The sequence below is a fragment of the Pteropus medius genome, unplaced genomic scaffold (genome assembly GCF_902729225.1).
Source record: "Pteropus medius unplaced genomic scaffold, Ma_sr-lr_union100, whole genome shotgun sequence".
In the NCBI taxonomy this organism is placed as follows: Eukaryota; Metazoa; Chordata; class Mammalia; order Chiroptera; family Pteropodidae; genus Pteropus; species Pteropus medius.
This window is the reverse complement of record NW_024352838.1, coordinates 38,847-57,343: the sequence shown is the minus strand read 5'-3', so window position 1 is coordinate 57,343 and position 18,497 is coordinate 38,847. Positions and strand designations below refer to the sequence as shown.

The 18,497-nt window shown below is 41.3% G+C and overlaps 1 protein-coding gene across 4 annotated transcripts in view; it reads left to right on the top strand.

The window, feature by feature from the left end:
* Positions 1 to 15,007, top strand: part of LOC120592402 (putative G antigen family E member 3) — a 32,962-nt gene extending 17,955 nt beyond the window's left edge. The window contains exons 3-9 of one of the 4 annotated variants that reach the window (XR_005650113.1): positions 5,766 to 5,857; positions 6,355 to 6,463; positions 6,834 to 6,975; positions 8,936 to 9,043; positions 10,195 to 10,320; positions 11,411 to 11,536; positions 14,418 to 15,007. Coding sequence is in view for 2 of the 4 variants with exons in the window: in XM_039850025.1 (XP_039705959.1) it covers positions 5,774 to 5,857; positions 6,355 to 6,463; positions 8,936 to 9,043; positions 10,195 to 10,320; positions 11,411 to 11,536; positions 14,418 to 14,440 (576 nt within the window). In the remaining 2 variants the exon portion in view is untranslated. Of the gene's footprint in view, positions 1 to 5,765; positions 5,858 to 6,354; positions 6,464 to 6,776; positions 6,976 to 8,935; positions 9,044 to 10,194; positions 10,321 to 11,410; positions 11,537 to 14,417 lie in introns of all 4 variants that reach the window. The other 3 variants (XR_005650112.1, XM_039850025.1, XM_039850026.1) reach the window with 3 other exon arrangements.
* Positions 15,008 to 18,497: the final 3,490 nt, after the last annotated feature.

Below are 18,497 nucleotides of genomic sequence, written 5' to 3'. Positions count from 1 at the left end.
GGATAGTGGTTCTTTTATCCTTATTTTGTAACTCAGATCAAACTGAATACTACTCTTATATCGGAGAGAGATTGTAGGAAGTCTAGTATCACAGCCTGCAGTCTCTCCTGACAAGACACTGTTCAAAAGGCACTACATATTTCCTGTGAGCAGTTGTTAAAGGAAACTGTCAACTGGAAACTTGCTGTGGAAGCAGCTCAAGAAGCATGGTGGTCCGCACGTTTCACCATGTTAATAAATACAAGACTCAAAAGAGCCGGCAGTCTCGCATGTGGGAGCAGAACCTCCGATTGACCAAAAGGCATATGCACTTAGATTCGCTTTTTCATGTCGGGTCTCTCTAATATGAAAATAGAATTTTTGGGGGGCAGTGGCTGAGATTGCAAGTGACAGGGGGCTTTGCACCGGTGTATTGCTGCTGTAGGACTCTCCCTACCTGCAAAAAGAACTGCAGATGCCAAGCAAGCAGCAAAGACAGGGCGCTTTGGGGATGAAATTATTTTTTCTAATGTGCGGTTGCTTGGGAGGGCCCAGATGATAAGGTCAGCTTCTTCACTGCACTTTTTGTGAAAAGTTCACTCAGACCTCCTTCAACTGAGATCATCTCAGTCTAAGTTGAAAGGGAAATTGAACAAAACTTTCATCGGAGGGAACGATGAGAACGTGTCCATCTCACTCGTGGTACCAAGACATTGATTTCCTTGTATTAAGAGCACTTCATGTATTTCTAATAAGATGACTTTCCGGAAAGTGAAATTTGTTACTTTGTGGATTTTAAAAGGTGAAATATAAAAAATTCCATGATTTAGACACACAAAAACACACACCAAGTTCCATAGCCTGGGTGGCTCATAAACAACTAAAGTTTATTTCGCACAGGCCTGGAGAATGAAAGACCAAGATCAGGGTGGAGCATGGTCGAGTTCTGGTGAGCACCTTCCTCTGCGTTGCAGAAAGTTATCATATCTTCCTCAAACAGTTGAAAGGGATTGGGAGTGCTACGTGGGGTCCCTTTGGAAGGGCACTGATCCCGAATTCCTGAGGGTTCCACTCTATGGCTTAATTACATTCCAAAGGTCCTAGCTTCTAATACGAGTTTGTGCTGATGTAACTGCTCAAGTGTAACAACTATTGGTTTGATTAGAAATTCCTTGGGATGATTGCCGAGTAAAATCTGACGTTGAACATGATATTTAATCGCATTGAACTTCTCCGTGTCCCTTAAGGGAAAGTCATTAAGAAGACATAACCATGCTTGAAAATATATGGAATATGCGTAATACGGTCAACCATGAGCACCACTGTTGGCACTGTCACTGGATGCTATTTAAATACACAATAGCAACCATAAGAAAGGCTCCACAGTAAAGTGGGAAAAAAGAGAACAGTCAAGGGAACATCAGACCAGTGCAGAGTCAGAGACAGGAAGAAGCCTCACAGCTGTAGCTGTAGAAAGTCACAGCAGGAAAGCGATCTGGGCCTTAAAATAATGGTGATGAACAAAGGCCCACCGCTATTCACATCACTCTTCTCACAACTTAAAGATTCCACAATGGAGGTTGCTGAGGGTCAAGAGCCCACGGAAAAACCGAACCAAGGTAAAAAAAACATTGAGAGATAGTTCAAGAACTGTGAAGAATGCTCCTGACGTGGGTGAAATACTTCTGAGCACGTGTAATCCATTTCCTCGTACACAGCTGAAGAAATGGTTTCTAGGCATGTGACTGATACCCTCTAAAGTAGCAACGTTCAGTCATTTTATTACTATCTGTGAGAAATACACATTTTGCACAGAATTCAAAAGACATATCAATACATACGTGCACGTACATGTATGGAGTATATTTTCATATTTTAGGTGTTGCTCAGGCTAGTATTTCTTTTTTCATGTTTTCTCATTCTTTCAAAACAGAGTTCCTGGCCTACAAAATTAATCTTCTGACCTCTTATGAATACAAACCACTGCTTTCTGAACAAGAAAGTCTTTTCACAGAACATCCACAATAACTAACAAATGTTGCTATGGAAGTACATGGAACAGATACACGTGAGAATCCCCATACGGTCCTCATCCTTGGAAATTCAGTATTTTCAGAGAAAAATGTCATCTGTGACAAGGGCCACTACGACTACCAAATTATTTCTAATTACTGATCAATGGTCAGCTCCATCTGCAAAGCTTCACATGAAAGTTCAGATAACAGTGTCTACATTGCACATGACCTCTGTCTCTTGATCCACAAAAGAACTCACAGGCAAAAGGGCGAGCAGGTTCCTATGCCTCGTATTTCCTTTGCACCCTGAGGAAACTGAGCCTGGGCTGGGGCTCAGCCATATGTCATGCTTTGCAGTACTGTAGCAAAAGGACCCCATCTCCCACTGTGTTCCCATCTTATGGGGCAGGTGTGAGAGGTGCATTTCACATGATAAGTAAGAAAGAATTTGACCTCAACCACCAAGCAGTCTGAGCTGAGAGCCAACTGTTTATGGGCCTCCAGAAAATGGCAGCTGCTCAAAATCTGTGGAAATAATGTCAAATTGTAGAGATAGAGGAGAGAAAGAGTGAACAGGGGTGTCGTTTAGACACTATATGAATGTCTAAACAATGTACTGTATACTTTAAACTAATAATGAAATAAAATTTTAAAAATGTCTTCAGATTTCTTCTGCTTGAGGGAAAGGAGGCTTTGGTCAATGTGCTTGATTGCAGTGCTCCCACAGGTAGAGGAGCTGCTGGCAGTCCCATTCCTAACTCATTTCTCAGAAGCCCAGACAGAGCTCCTGGATTCAGGTATCAAGCAATTCTTCTTGTCTCGATAGTGCCTTTCATAGCTTTGCTGCTTTCTGTGCATCACCAGAGCTACTTCACAACTTGCTTCCATCCAAATCCCATTATGGCTCCATATCAAGTGGGCCAGTGGTTATTTCCCACAGGAATGGTGGGAGAAAGCTAAATATCGGCATGAGACTGAAGTCTGCCCTCTGAAGTGGAGGGGAACAGTTCAGGAATAATCAAAGATCAGGTCCTCACGACGCACAGTTGTCCTGTCATCCGATGGCCTGAACTTGACTGTTAGGAGGTTAGGTTCTCACAGAAACTCTAAACCTACAAATCACTATCTCCCGTTCCTTGAGCATTCTTGAATGCCGTACATGACAAACGGGTGTTAAGAGAAAGCGTAAGTAAAATTTGGTAATAATACTGTCTTGATGAGAAAGATAAAAACCATAAAACGCAAGCTAAATAAAAGAGCAGAATTATGACTGTTCAAATTCTTAAATTTTTTTATTAAAGATTAACAATTCACACTCAAGCTGCCTTTTAGAGAAGATGGGAGGGACAGAAAAAGAAAAATGGAGGGAGGGATGGGGAAAGGGAGAGACACAGAGACAGGGAAAGACAGATACGGAGAAAGAGAGACAGAGAATGAGAGAGAAAGATTGGAGGGAGGGAGGGAGAGAGAGAGAATGAGAGAGAGAGAGAGAGGAGAGAGAGAATGATTTGAGAAACCTACAATATCCCACTCAAGGAATTTCCTTAAAAGAACATCATGGATGCGATACATAGTAGTCTTTGCAACAGTATATCTTAAATTCCTTTTAAAAAGCAACTTTCTGATTTGGGTCTTCTTCTTGTCTTTCCCTTACATATGCCATATCCCACACAAATTATGTAAAATTATTGAAACAGGTATGTGCACACTGCTACTGTCTACATTAACAAGAGTTTATATTCCACTGGCTTCATCGACATACTTTTACTACTATAGGAGTCTCCTGCCTAAAAAGATAAGAGCTGCAAATAACTTCATCTTTTATTACAGCAGCTACTGAAGAGACACGTCGAGTCTTCATTAAAAAGTGTCAAATGACATTTTTGACCTCGATACTCTTTGAATACTCTGTCTTAATAACTTTGCCTTACGGTGTCCACAAGCCTGAATCATGATATCACGACTCGCATCCTGCCCCAACTCAGAAAGACCTGCTTTACCCAAGTATCAAAATCTAAATTAACAACTCCCCTGGCGTTCCTCCTCCAAGACACTCTAGAGGCTCTGTCCAGGCAAGGCTCTCCATGACAGTGTTAGACAGTACTGTCATCTTTGCTTGTCAAGTTGCTTGGCTGATATTGGAGAATTACAGTACATGATGAGCACAGTCACCACTGTCGTACCCAATGCGAGAGTGGATTGAGCCTAGATTATAGGATCATTATCTAAGGGAAGCTCTGAAACATGCACTGACTGAATGACCAGAGGTGGATTCAGAGAATTCAGGCAGCAGTCTTGTATTGAAATGTACAAAAAGGCAAGCAAAAAAAGAAATAAAGGAAATAGAGGTGAACCAGTTTAAATTACATGAGCAAATGCCTTGTACTCATGACACAAAACCCAGAATGAGAGAAAGAAGCAATTAATCAAAGTTTGTGTAAAAAGAGGTATTAAAAGCCTTTATATGTATACATTCTCCGCTAAAGGTAATCTAGAGTTGTATGTTCATGAACTTTCTGGAAGCATAGGAAAGATTGATAGGTGGGTTGGGGGAGGAAAATGGAACTTCAAGGCCCCTCTTTCGTCTACAGTAGACATCTTGGTTTCAATGCTCTAGGGCCTTGGCAGGAAAACCTGAATCCTCACCCCAGGCACCGAAGTCAGTGCGCATGCCCATTGCTGCGCAAGCCCATTGCTGCGCACGCCCATTGTTGCGCACGCCCATTGCTGCGCACGCCCATTGCAGCCCTTGACTGTTGCTGAGCATGCGCCTTGCTGTGCGCGTGCTGACAGCACAGAGGGGCCAGAGGCGGTCGTGTTCCTTCCTGCTTGGTTCGTTCTGGTTGGCGGAGACTCAGCTGGTAGGTCCACAGATCCGTCCTGCCCCGAGTCTAAGCGTGAAGAGAGTGAGGGGAGAGCCGGCGGGCTTCAGTCGGGTCAGGGCTGCTTCCTGTGGCCTCCGAGGAGGAAAGTCCTCGAGGTCATTGACTTTCTCCTGTCAGGGTCTCGGCCGCCAAGGCCGTCGTAGGCCTGGCGGGACCAGGACAAGGGAGGACGGTGGGCCGCAGAGTGGAGGGTTCAGGTGAAGATGGGGAGAGAATTGGGGACATTATCTCAGGTTTCTGGGTCCTAGGGGCACCTGGAACTGCCCAGAGAGCACAGAAGCGGTCAGGAGCCCACGGATGGGCCTTGGGCTCAGGGCGGGGTGGGCAGTAATGGCAGGGCCTAAAAACTCGAACGCGGTAGGACCATACCATTGTTCCCGAGTGTTTACGTGCACCAAACGGAGTGCCAGCGGTGAAGTGGGCCCATAGTCTGCATGGCAGCTAGTCACCTGTGCCTGTAGTCCGAGTGCAGAAAGACAGCCTTTATTTGCCCAGAAAACGTTATGTCGGGGACGAAATAGGACTTGTCATCGGGAGTGTGACAAAAACATTAGTCACTCAGGTTTTCAATTTCTAGTGTCATTTTTGTAAACGTGTTCATTATGGGGACTCCAGTTGTAAAATCAAAGTTCATCACAAAAGTCTTCTGCCTTGCTGTGTACCTTGAGTCGATTTCTCTGCCAACTAGGACATGACATAAATGGCTTTGGAAACAGCCCTAATGAGTGTAATTGGAAAGTATGTATAGTTATACATAACTTGAGACCATTTTTGCAAGTATTTTCTTTCTTTTTTTTTTAATTACAAATCATTTTTGGCTGTGGAAGTGGTCATATATAACTATCCCTTTAAATACATTATCCAAATCACAATGTTCTCCTTTCAGTGTGAAATATGAAGAAGCGTGTAAGATGGACATCCCTGTGGAAAACAATACCAGAAGAGCAAGAGCCTTCCGAGCCAGTTGGACCTGTGGTCGTGAGTGCTTTACTATTTCATGATTCTCTTACCAGAAATTTTATTTTTCTGAAAGTCCTTTTCAACGAAATTAGGTACAGTGAGAGGAGTTTCCGTGTTCAGTAATGGAAGGAAACATTGATCCTGGGGGAGTCCTTAGGAAAGAAACTTTCGTAAGGAACTTTCATCCTGGAGGATTACATTGTGGTCTTGCCAGTGGAAATACCCCCTATGACTTCTTTCTCATTGCTATTAACAACAGACTGCATACATGCATCCCATCGGAGTTTAAAATAGCTTCCGAAGGCCTTGTGCGCTACTCCTCTTGGACTAGCCACACTCTGGGAAGAGTAGATCCGTTAAGGACAATGATCTAGAATCATGTTTTCCTAAATGTCTATATACTTATTAATCTATCTATCTATCATCTACCTATCTGTGTATTCTGTATATTTTTATCACTGGCATGCATTAATAAGAAAACTTTTTCTTTTGCACCCACACATATACACCCGTAGGCCCAGGAACCCAGTGATGAAAAACCTGAGCGAAAGGAGCTGCCAACTGAGAGTCACGAAATTACACCTGATCAAGAGAAAGAAGATGAAGGCCCACCTGAGATTGAAGGTGAGGGAGAAGAAAGAAGAATGCCTGTGGGAGAAAGGGGGTGTACTTGTAGCTCAAGAATTGTGGCATAACATGACTGTTGTTGCAAAGAAAACATAGAAAAATATCTGAAACATTTTCTGAAAATGGGCTGAAAAAATTGGCAGAATAAGGTTTCCAGCTTGTTGAATCCCTTCACTATAATGAGTTTTCCCCATCCAAAGTTTATCTCGTGTGCTCCAAAGGAGTTCCCTTGCTAAATCAGTGGAAACTATGTGTCATTTTAACTTCAAAAAATGTCCATTAGTTTGCTAGTTCTATTTGTTCTTCTTAGAATGTGGTTGTGTGCCCCCTAAGTCATTGCATCAACAACATGAGTAATTTTTTAAAGCGTGGGCAGATTGCCAGGTCTGCGCATCTTGTAACGCCTAGAATAAAGCCTATTTGCGTATGATGATAGTCCCATTTTATAATGGAGAAAGCTGTGGCCGAGCCTTGGACTCATCGAGACCTAGTTCATACTTCATTTCGAGGTTAGTGTTCTTCGTAGCATCTGTGTTATGTATACGAAATAGTGAATGTTTTTTCCTAAAATGCTACATTCTCAAGTGTGTCTCTACAGTAAAGTATTTCAGTACTGGCCCAGGAATAGATACAGTCCAGTGGACCAGGATAGAGACCCTGGCAAGGGGTTCAGTGAATGGTGGTCACTGTTTCCTTTGATTGGTATTTTGATATGGTAAATTTGGTAAAAGTTGGATAATTCAGAATACTGCCTCATAGGTAATTAGAAAGTATGTTATTTTTTTTTATTTTTCAATTACAGTTGACATTTAATAATATTTTATATCAGCATAGTGGTTAGACATATAAATTCAGACATGATTTGGTCCCCCCAATTCTTCTAGTACCCTCCAAGTGGATTGTGATTTTTAAAGTGACCTTTATAAGAGTTGAAATAATTTTAGGTTTAGGAAAATCCAAAGGATTTTTCAATGATTATAAAGCTGAACTTATTTTTCTAACCATCTAGTATTTTCATCAATCGCTGGTAGTGAATTATTTACATAATTCAGGCCAGAGATCATTTTAGCAGTTTGCCAGGGAGAAGTTTCTCCAATGTGAATAACAAGAGTTTACTCATTTCTTTCCACCCTCCTTCCTTTATTCTCACTGAAAGACAGACATTTTGCTGTTTATCACTACTAATTTGCTATTATTCTTACCACTTTCTTCTGAATTGGCCTCGTTTATGGAAAGTTACAAGTAGGGCCTTTACACCTAAATGGAAATAGTAATTCGCATATAATAATTTTCGTGTTATTGTAGTAAGGGATTGATGCTACCACTGTCAGCTTTGTTATAGGGCAACGGATGCTCTCAGTAAATCCTTCAGTAAATTAAATTTTATTTATAATTACAAGACTATCTATGGTGTAGACCTCAGGTTCCTTCGATAGAGCTGATGCTCTACTCTTTAGACTATAGTGATATACAGGAACTGTAGGTGTGTTCTTTACATTAACATCATCATTTGATATATGTTTTCACACTACAGGAAAACAAAGATGTGAAGTTCGGCTTTGAGTTACACTTTTTATCACACTAGACTACAGGCTTTTATACTGTATAACAACGGAATGAAGTTTATGTTTTTCTTATATATATCCCCTCTCTACAGCTCAAAATAATCCACTTTTGTTTTTTTTCCAAAAGCATCATTTTATTATATCATATTTGGGTTCAGTTATCTCTGTCAAAAACTTTACTCATGTGCATTCTCAAGGAAACGATATGACATGCTTCCACCTGACACACCTCTCTAATCTTCGGTCCCAGCCAGCTGAAACACAAACACTGCAGTTAGTCCAAGAATAATAAAAACGATGACATTATCTTTTTTTCCAGATTTATAGAAGTATAACAGACAATTAGTTACTCGTATTTATGTTGTACAATTCAATGAGATTTTATTTCAGTTATATTTGGCATACAATAATACATTAGTTTCTGTTGTACAGCATAGTGACTAGAGATCTATATAATTCACAAAGTGATCACCCTACTAAATGTAGAACCCCTCTTCCCCTTTACATATTTATTACAACACTGTTAACCATTTTCCTTATGCTACACTTTATATTTCCATGTCAATTTTGTAACTATCTACTTGTTCTTCTTAATCCCTTTGCCCTTATTCGCCTTCCCCTTCCGTCTAGTAGTCCTCAAAATATTCTCTGTATCTTTGAGTTTATTTCCATTGTCGTTATTGTGGTTTATTTTGTTCTTTATATTCCACATGTACATGAAATCATGTGATATTTCTCTTTCTCTATCTGACTTATTTCATTCAGCGCAGTAACTTCTAGGTCTATCAAGGCAATACCATTTTCCATCCCCTTCCTTTTAGTCAGTGTCTGTCTTTTCATCTGAAGTGAGTGTTTTGTAGACACCATATGTAGGGGTCCAGTTCGCGATCGCCATTTTTTTAAGGGCCTGGCGCAGAAGCAGATCTCCAGGACCTGGCTCAGATAAACATTGTGGATGAGGGCAGACAGAGACCGGATGTCAAGAACGCTGACTTACCAAAAGCAGAAGCTGGTATGTCACACATAAGAATACAATTTATGGCGTTACTGTTTTCCCCAAGTCTATCCTGAACGATATAGAGATAACATACTGTAACTTTAATAGAACACACATTTAAAGATTTTGGAATGGTAGTTCAGAGCTTAAATGGCTGACTTGTAGTCTATGTGTGGGGAAACAGGTTGGGTCAAAGCCTCATTGAATTATAAAGTATGCAAAAGTTTCTTTACTTATGAGTATATGGACTTTAACCAAGAGGAAGTAATTTTCAAATTTTAAATAATTCCTACTATAAACAATACAGTAAGCACTTGAAATAATTATCGGTGTGTGTGACTAGCTGAGGCACTGAAGTAGGTGTTAGTACCAGCTTGAATATTCTTTAAGTGATCTGCTGGGAGAATCCCTTAACTTCTAAACTTATCTTTACTCTTGTAAATAGTGAAATCACATCAGAGATTTAAAAAAAATATTTCAGTACAGGTATTTTCCACTTCTGGTTCTCTTGGACAGAATACAGAGTGTACAAAGATATTCTGTTTTTCATGACGTTTATCGTGACTTTTTCATCATGAAATGTTTTCTTCTGTCAAATTTCACCATCTGAATTGAGATTTTCATTGCTACTAAGGTAAAATATTATCTTCCGTCAGATTTCACCATCTGATTTGAAATTTTATTGCTACTAAAATAATGAGTCAGGACTCCACTTGGTGTTTCTTTTTATACATGGATATCTGTTCTTAACTTTTGTCAAAATCTGACTTCTGGCTTTAGAAAATAATTACACTTGGTCGTTTCCCCATTGAAACCTGAACTGAGTGAGTCAGGAAATGGCCAGAAATAGTCTAGTTTCTCTTTTCTGTGTCTAATTAAGTTGAGAATGTGCATGCAGTCACCGATGCTCAGGCGGCTGTGAGTAACATTCCTACAATATGCATGCTCCCTGTCACCCGTGGCACTCTTAGGGAGTTACTGTTGCTAATACACATGTAGACATTATGGCAGAATCACCTCCAGCTATATAGAATGCGGCATAGTAATCGTTTCTGCCTTGAAACATTAACTGATAATGTTTGAAGGTGAAAGACTGAAACCTTATTAATTACTGAGTAACCCACTTATGATGGTTTGCCACTCACATTGATAACCTTTTTATTAAGGGCCTGACGTGGAAGCTGATCTCCAGGAACTGGCTCTACCAAAGACTGAAGGGGAAGGCAGAAAGGGTCCTGATATCCAGGGTGAGATTTTACCAATTCGAAAGCCCATTGAAGTGGCAGAAGGAGGTATGTCGTCTAATAAGAGTGCAACGTACATTTTTTTTCCGTCTTTTACCATTACATCATTAATAATGTAGCGATAGCATTACTTCTTTTTAAATAAGAGATCACATATAAAGATTCTTTGAAAGGTAGTCCAAAACCCAAAGACTGAATGCCTAACTTATAGTTTATCAGAGAAACAAATTATGTTAAAGCCTTACTGAATTATAAAGTAGGAGAACATTTTCTTATATTGAAGTATTTCTACTTGAATCAGCAGCTAATAAATTTTGGCCTTTTTCATCATTCCTGCTTTCAAGAATACTTAAAGGATTTGAAATAATAATCAGTGTATAAAATGAGGTGAGGCACTGATGTAGGATCAAGAGTAGGCTTTAACATAATTTCTGTGATTCTGGGAGATCCCCTTACATTCTAAAGTGGTGATTATTCTTATATGAATAGTGTATCAAATCAGATATACAAAAATCATTTTCAAGGCTGACTTTTGTGTTCTCATGTTCAGTTGTCTGTAATACATAGAATACATAGATATTTCGTTTTCCAGGACTTATCCCTTATAAGATACCACCTTGAGTCAAATTTTAAGGTTGGGTTTCAACTTAAGCAAATGAGTAAACTCTCCACTAGAGGTTCCTTTTCTTGTATAGGGACCTGGATCGTTGTTCTTAGATCCTGCCAAATTCTGGATTCTTCTGGCTCTGAGAAAACAACTGATTTTTAAATCTTTTTCCGAATAGAGGCACAAATTCATGAATTATAAAATGGCAAGGATTGTCTAGTTCCCAGTTTCTAGGTCTGATCGAATTGAGAGGAAGCAGGCCGTCACTGATGTCATGGCGGGTGTGAGTTAGATACCCCAGCTTAGCACACTCATGGTCCCCAGTGTCAGTCTTAATGCGTTAGAGTACCTAATGAAAATATGGACACTATGAGGTTATCTCCTCTAACCATATCAAAAGTGGCATAGTATAAGTTTCTGCCTTCAAAAATCTATAGATAACATTTGAAGTTGAAAGAGAACAACATGAATAATTTCTGAGTAATCAACTTCAGGATGTTTTCCGTTCCAATTGATAATGTTTATTATCAGGGCCTGATACGGAATCTGATCTCCAGGACCTGGCTCAGCTGAATATTGGGGATGAGAGCAGACATGGACTGGATGTCAAGGAGGCTATCTTACCAAAGGCAGAATCCATTTATATGGCAGAAGCTGGTATGTCACGCATAAGAATACAATTTCCGGGGTTTCTGTTTCCCTCAAGACTATCCTGAACGATATAGAGAGAACATACTGTAACTTTAATAGAACACACATTTAAAGATTTTGGAATGGTAGTTCGGAGCTGAAATGTCTGACTGGCTGGCTGACTCGTCTATGCGTGTGAGAAACAGGTTGGGTCAAAATCTCATTGAAGTATAAGGTATGCAAAAGCTTCCTTTCTTTTGAGTATACGTGCTTTAACCAAGAGCAAGTAATTTTCAAGTTTTAAATAATTCCTACCTTAAACAAAAAATGCACTTGAAAAAATTATTGATGTGTGTGACTATGCTGAGGCAGTGAAGTACATGCTAGTTCCAGCTTTAATGTTCTTTATGTGATCTCCTGGGAGAACCCTTTAACTTTTAAACTTAACTTTAATGTTATAAGTACTGAAATCAAATCACAGATATTAAAAAATATTTCCATGTTGGATTTTCTACTTTGGTTCTCTCGGATAGAATACAGTGCACACAAAGATATTCTGTATTTCATGACATTTTTTTTCATCATGAAATATTTTCTTCTGTCAAATTTCACCATCTGAATTGAGATTTTCATTGCTACTACAGTAATGAGTCAGCAGTCCACTTGGTGTTTCTTTACTATATACGGAATGGGATATCTGTTCTTAGCTTTTGTCAAAATCTGACTTCCTGTGGCTTTAGAAAATAACTACATTTCGGTCCTTTCCCCATTGAAACCTGAACCGAGTGAATCGTGAGATGTCCAAAATAGTCTACTTTCTCTTTTCTGTGTCTGATCAAGTAGAGAGAGTGTTCAGGCAGTCACAGATGCTCAAGGTGGCTGTGAGTAACATACTTCCACTAATCATGCTCCCTGTCACCCCGGGCAGTCTTAGCGAGTTACTGTTCCTAATACTCATATGAACACTATGGCAGAATCAGTTCCAGTCATATCAAATGCAGTGTAGTATCTGTTACTAGTTGAAACATCAATTGATAAGGTTTGAAGGTCAAAGACTATAACCTTACTCATTCCTGAGTAATCCCCTTAAGTCGGTTTGCCACTCAACTTGATAACGTTTTTCTAAGGGCCTGATCCAAGATCTGAAATCCTGGAACCGACACTGCCAAAGACCGAGAGTGAGGGTTGACCGGTCATTACAGGAGCTTCTGAATTTCAAAGCAGCACTTTATGCTTAGGGGAGAAATGACCTTGCATTAGTCTTCTAAACCTTTGTAATCTACAAAGCTGGGCCCAGTCATTAGACTACTTACATTAAGAGAGCTTTCCGACTTCTTCCAGGAGCCTATTAAACATGGCTAAAATGTTTTCATAGGAATATGATAATCTTTTAAATGATATTTTATAAGAGAGGTAATAAAATGCATGAGCATCAGATATTAAAGTTAAGAAAAAAGAACAACAGAATATACCAAGAGGATATGATACGTGGTACATAATAAAAGCAGAGAACCTTAGGAAATGGAAACACAATTCAACTAAGAAATCTGAAAGATGGCCCTTTTGAAAAGTATTTGCAAAGAAATTAGGTATCGGACACAAAGACACTGAAAACAATTTTTTTTTGGAGTGTATTCATTACTTACATATGCTGGAGAATGTGGAAGAAGAAGTATACACAGTACGGAATTGGAGTAAGACACTAACCTCATAATTTATATGACTGAATGTGAATACATTCTTGAAGTTGAAAGTAGTAGTTTCAAAGTATGGATGAAATGGTTGCTATACTAGGAAAGCATATGTTATTTAATATATCCTAGCAGGATCAGAATATTGAAACATCACAGATAAAATGGTAAAAGTTCGATAATTTTTCAGAGTTGTCTCTCTAAAGCTCTTATGTTAGTTAACATCCTGGTAATGTGTACTTGAAAGTTGATGAAAGTAGAACTTAAGCATTCCCATCACAAAAAATAAATGTTAACTCTGCGCTGATTGAACTGTTAATTCTTTATCTTTGTCTTGGCAATCATTCCTCATTCTACAGCCACGAAATCACCGTATTTTATGCTTTAAGTATAGACAATTATATTTATTAGTTATTGCTCAATAAAATTTTCAAAAGCATTTTAGGAAACAGATGTTTGAATTTTCTGAGTTTCATTCTCTTCACTTGTACTCTCTTCCCTTCTCCCTCCCTCTCTTCATTCATTTCTTCTTCTTTCTCTTTCCATACTGTAAGGCATATCACATATGTGCTTCACATCTTGATGTCAAAAACGATGCTGAAGTTTTAAAACTACTGTGACAGTATCATTTTCTATACAAACTGAAACACTTTTGAATGTGTGAAAGGCATTAATTGTAATTACACTGGGACCACAGGTGAAGTTAGGGACACAAGGTTACCCTACTTTGACAACCACATAAGTACTAAACTAGCCAAGAGGATCATTTTTGCATTTCTGCACCATAGAGGAAAAACATGTATCACTGACCTTTATATTTACTTCACGTAAGCAGTACCAAATGCCACTTTTCTCTCTTAGATATCTTCTATTCAGAAGATTATTTCAAGTCAAAGAGTTTAAATTAAATCGAAGAGTCAATTCTATTTGTTTTTTTTTTAGGTGTTTTGCATGTTACTTAGCAATTTAGTAAAAGCGTTCACGAATTTTGCTTCAATTTAAAGCTTCCACTTAACAGGTTCACTCCATCTCATGAGTTCTGAATGGGAATAGTCTTTTTGTTTTCTTGTATCAACAGAAAGAGAGGTGTGTTTTTAAAAATGCTGGCAAAATACATCCCTGGAAGTCTGTCTTGTAAAACCAAAACGGTCATGTTTTTTGTATACGTTTAATGGAATCGACATAAAAGCATTTTACCACCTATTTTTGTCTTCCAGGAGATGGACAACCACAGGAGTAAAGGAAGAAGAGTTGAAACCGCCAAATTGTTCTGTGGGATGTTTGTTAACATTCTCTCAATGAAGTTTTATGGCTTTCTTCAAAGTGTCTTTCCACTCCTTGTTAAATTTATGCCCAAGTGTTCGATCCTATTGAAAAGCATCTCATTTTCTGACATTTTCTCTTCTGATCAAACTGGTATATCCAGATGTGTTTGTACATTGATATCCTCTCCAGCAGTCTTGCTAAATCTGCTTATTAATTCCAGAAGGTGATTGGCGTCTAGATCCTTTTCTGATTTTCAACATGGACAATCCTATCACTTTTTACTACTAGCAGTTTTGTTTTGTTTTGTTTTTGCAATCTTAAATATCATGCCCTCTTTCTTTTTCCCTGTTTTCAACATTGGACAGAGCTTCCCGGTACAGTGTTAAGAAAACTGATAAGAGGGTACCATCCTTGTCTTACTTCTGATAGGAAATTGAAAATTGTTAACATTTCACCAAGTTTACTGTGAAGTAATGGAAAGTCCCTTTCCAATCATAGCTCCTGAAGAATATATGTCTTGAATGTATGTTTTACTTCAAAACCTTGTGCATTTATTCAGATGATCACACGGTGTTGTTCCTCCATTCATCTGTTAAAATGATGAATGATATAGTTAAGTTCATACACTGAAACAAACCTCATCGTCTGGGGCTGGGGTCAGAGGAGAAACTTGGTCACGATATATTATCCTTCTGAATAATCAACGTTCTAACAACTTGTTTAGGCTGTTTGTGTATGACCCCCCGAGGGACATTGGCCTATACTTTTATTTCACGTACCCTCTTGGACATTGGCTCCTAGGTTACACTAGATTCATACAAGGAATTTGTATTTAAAAACCTCTTATTCTACTTTCTGGAACGGAAGTCTTTGCAAGGCAGGAGGATTGTAGACTAGGCTTTCCCGCATTCAGCTCTTTCTGGATTGTATCCCCCTTTTTAGTATCGGACCTTACTTACAGGAGAGCGACAGAAGGGGAAGCTCCAGGACACCACCGCTTAAGCCTTTGTGAGCTGCCCATCTCCACTGCAAGATACTCGCCGTGATGCTGTCAATCTGAAAGCAACCCACTCCCATTTCTCTGCTGATGTTCATCTCTTACTAGGACAGAGTAGTTAAAAGTCATGGCTACGTTAACATACCTGGATGATTTGATCTGTGCTACCTGGTCGTGTGTGGGGTGACAAATCCCTGAGTTGTGTACTTATGACAATAATTCCCTTTCTCCAGTTCTTTAATAATAACAGGAAGAAGAAAAACTCACGTCATGGGGTGCATACTGTCAATCTGTTGACCACTTCCCTGAGCTAGGTTGCGTACCTTTATGACCTGATGTAATCGTCACATATAATGAGGACCAGAGTGTATACAGAATTAAATCCGATGAACCCCAGCCTTTGACAGAAGTAGGGATGACACAGTCCTAGTGCCACAGCCCCCAGTCCGGGCCTGGGCGACACCCTTTCTCAGACTTCCCCAGGAATGCTTTGGTCCCATTTCGGCTATGCCCATCACCTAAGTTTTGAACAAACTCGGAGCTCAGGAAGGGATAATGGATTACGTGTGGGAAGAGGAAGAGGAAGAGGAGGAGTCCAGGCCCGCTGGGTATTCAACCCACTGGAACACATCTGTCGCTCTTGAAGGAGCCAGGGAGGCATTCCCAGACCCAGGACCCTATGCACACAACAGGAGGTGCTATGCTCGGTGGGTGGGGCTCATCACTGAGAACTGGGGGATCGGGGATTCCAGTCTGCCCAATGTGGTCTCTTGTCCCATTACACGGCTGAGGACCCTTATCAGTCACAGGCGGGCTTAGTGCTATCACGAGCTCATAGCCATCTGGCGCTCGGTGCACGGGGCTCTGAGTTTTAGGGACTCCTTGATCCGATCAGCAGTGTCCTAGACACTTTTGAGATGCCATCTCACTTATTCTTTACAGTGCTCCTGGAAGGAGATCCTGTCATCGAAGAGGACCCCTAGCCCCAGCAAAGGCAGGTATCTGGCTCAGGGGGTCCAGCTAGGGGAGGGCACAACCCGGCCAGATGACAAAGCCCATGAGAGAGGCAGCTGGGGCAGTCCTCCTGTTTGAGCTCCCCTGTTACTCAAGGGGTCCATTCCCTGTGCTCACAGACACAGCCCTGCACTGTGTCTTTCCTTCTCCTGCCGGTAGTCCGACCTCTGATCCACCTCTCAGAAAACTTCCCCTTTCCCCCAGCGCTGGGGAAACCATCCTGAACTCTACAGATTGAGTTTGGAGTCACACCTGGATGCTGGAAATTTTCAGTTCTTCCCGAACAGGGACTTTATGACAGAACCCCGCGGTGTGGCAGGGTCGAGGTCTGTCCTGCACAATATTCTGAGCCTGCAGGGAGCAGGCAGGGATCTGAGGAGATCCTCTGAGGCCCGGCTGGGTGCTGGGAGAGAGGAAGCAAATGGGTGTAACTTCGGTGTCATGAATAGGGCTGGAGGAGGGGTCTCATGGGGCCCTCGGGAGGAAGGGGTGGCCTGGTGCCCATAGAGGAAAGTGGATATATTTGGAGAGAGACAGGTTTGGCAGCTTCCAGCAGGAGAGGGAGTTTGCAGAAAGGATGGGGATGTTCAGAGGGTTTTAATGGGTGTTGCCATAGGCACTGTGATGGCAGAGCTCTTTCGGCTCTTCAGAATCCAGGACCAGACAGTGTGTGATGAGAAATGGCACAGATGACAGGTTCCACGGCCCAAATCCTGTGGATCTGGGGTTTAACCTAAATGCCTGTGTGGCAGGATGCCAAAATCGACAACAACAGAGATGTGCATGCTCGTTCATAAAATGGCCATTCCCAGGACCCCGACATGTGAGGTCACTCTAAGGAACCCTTGAACTCAGAGTTCCCTCCATTTTTGGAGTGAACGTTCCTTCCTCCCACGGACATGGGGTTTATTGCCGACTGAGGAAACTGCAATACCCGAGGCTTTTCTCACACAGGGTGGATGCAACAGAAACTCTCTGTCACTGCCCACCCATCAGCCGAGAGCTGAAGATTCATAGCCGTTAGTCACAGGGTGCAGTCTGTAGGCCCTGGTGGGAGGTGTGTGAGGCCTCTGAGTGAAGGGGAACTGTGACCTATATGTAGGAATTATCTGAGCTGGTCGGGGTCCTAGTCCTCAGCTGTGTTTGGTGTTTGCGGTTGACGTCTACGGGAAAGGACTCGGAAACTTTTGTGGGTTTCTGTCCCAGGGCAGGCGGTCTCTCAACTATATGGAGGAGCCCTTTTGGTCCAGAGGTTTGGGTCTCTGAGCTGTTCACGTATTCCAGGACGTTCCTGAGAGGGAGGCAGGCAGGTTGGATCTTCCTCGCTCAGTGCTCTCACCATGTGTGTGGTTTCTCCTCTCCTGGGATTTCTCCCATCCCTGCCCTGAGCCTCAGAGATGAAATCTTAGGATCCCCGTCCTCAGGGAGGACAAGTACTCAGTCCTGGGCAGCTTGAAGGAGTCCATGCTAAGAATACTGATAAGAACAGTATGTGATGAAATCAACCCCACCTGTGAATGCGGCACGATAACAATCTTATGTCCACATATTAACTCAGAAAATCTTCCTAAATCCCTAAGAAGAGGTCACAATTTGCAGATGAGACTCATGGGGCTCAGTGAGAATGGAAGACCTCAGGTCCTGAGGAAGAAAGTACTGGAAACATCTTGACCCCTTGGAGGAGGCAGGGGAAGGCTTAGCACAGCCCAGGCCAGGTAGTGGAAGGGGGGCGGCGTCACAAGGAAGGGGGAGGGGCGAGCTTTACCTTAGGCCCCCAGGACCCTGCAACTGACTCACTGCCAAGATGTATGTCTCTCGCTCACAGGACATGCTTGGGACTTGATATATAGGATGCAATCCTCACACCACCTGTGGAGTAGGTGGTGAAAGATCGAGAAGTGAACCTCCAGGCAGGTGGGGAAATACTTCAGATTCATGAGTTTGCACAAGGCGCCACTGCAAATGTAGAGAACCCTGCCTCCTGTTCCCCCTTTAAAGCATTGTTTTGGCACTGAGATCA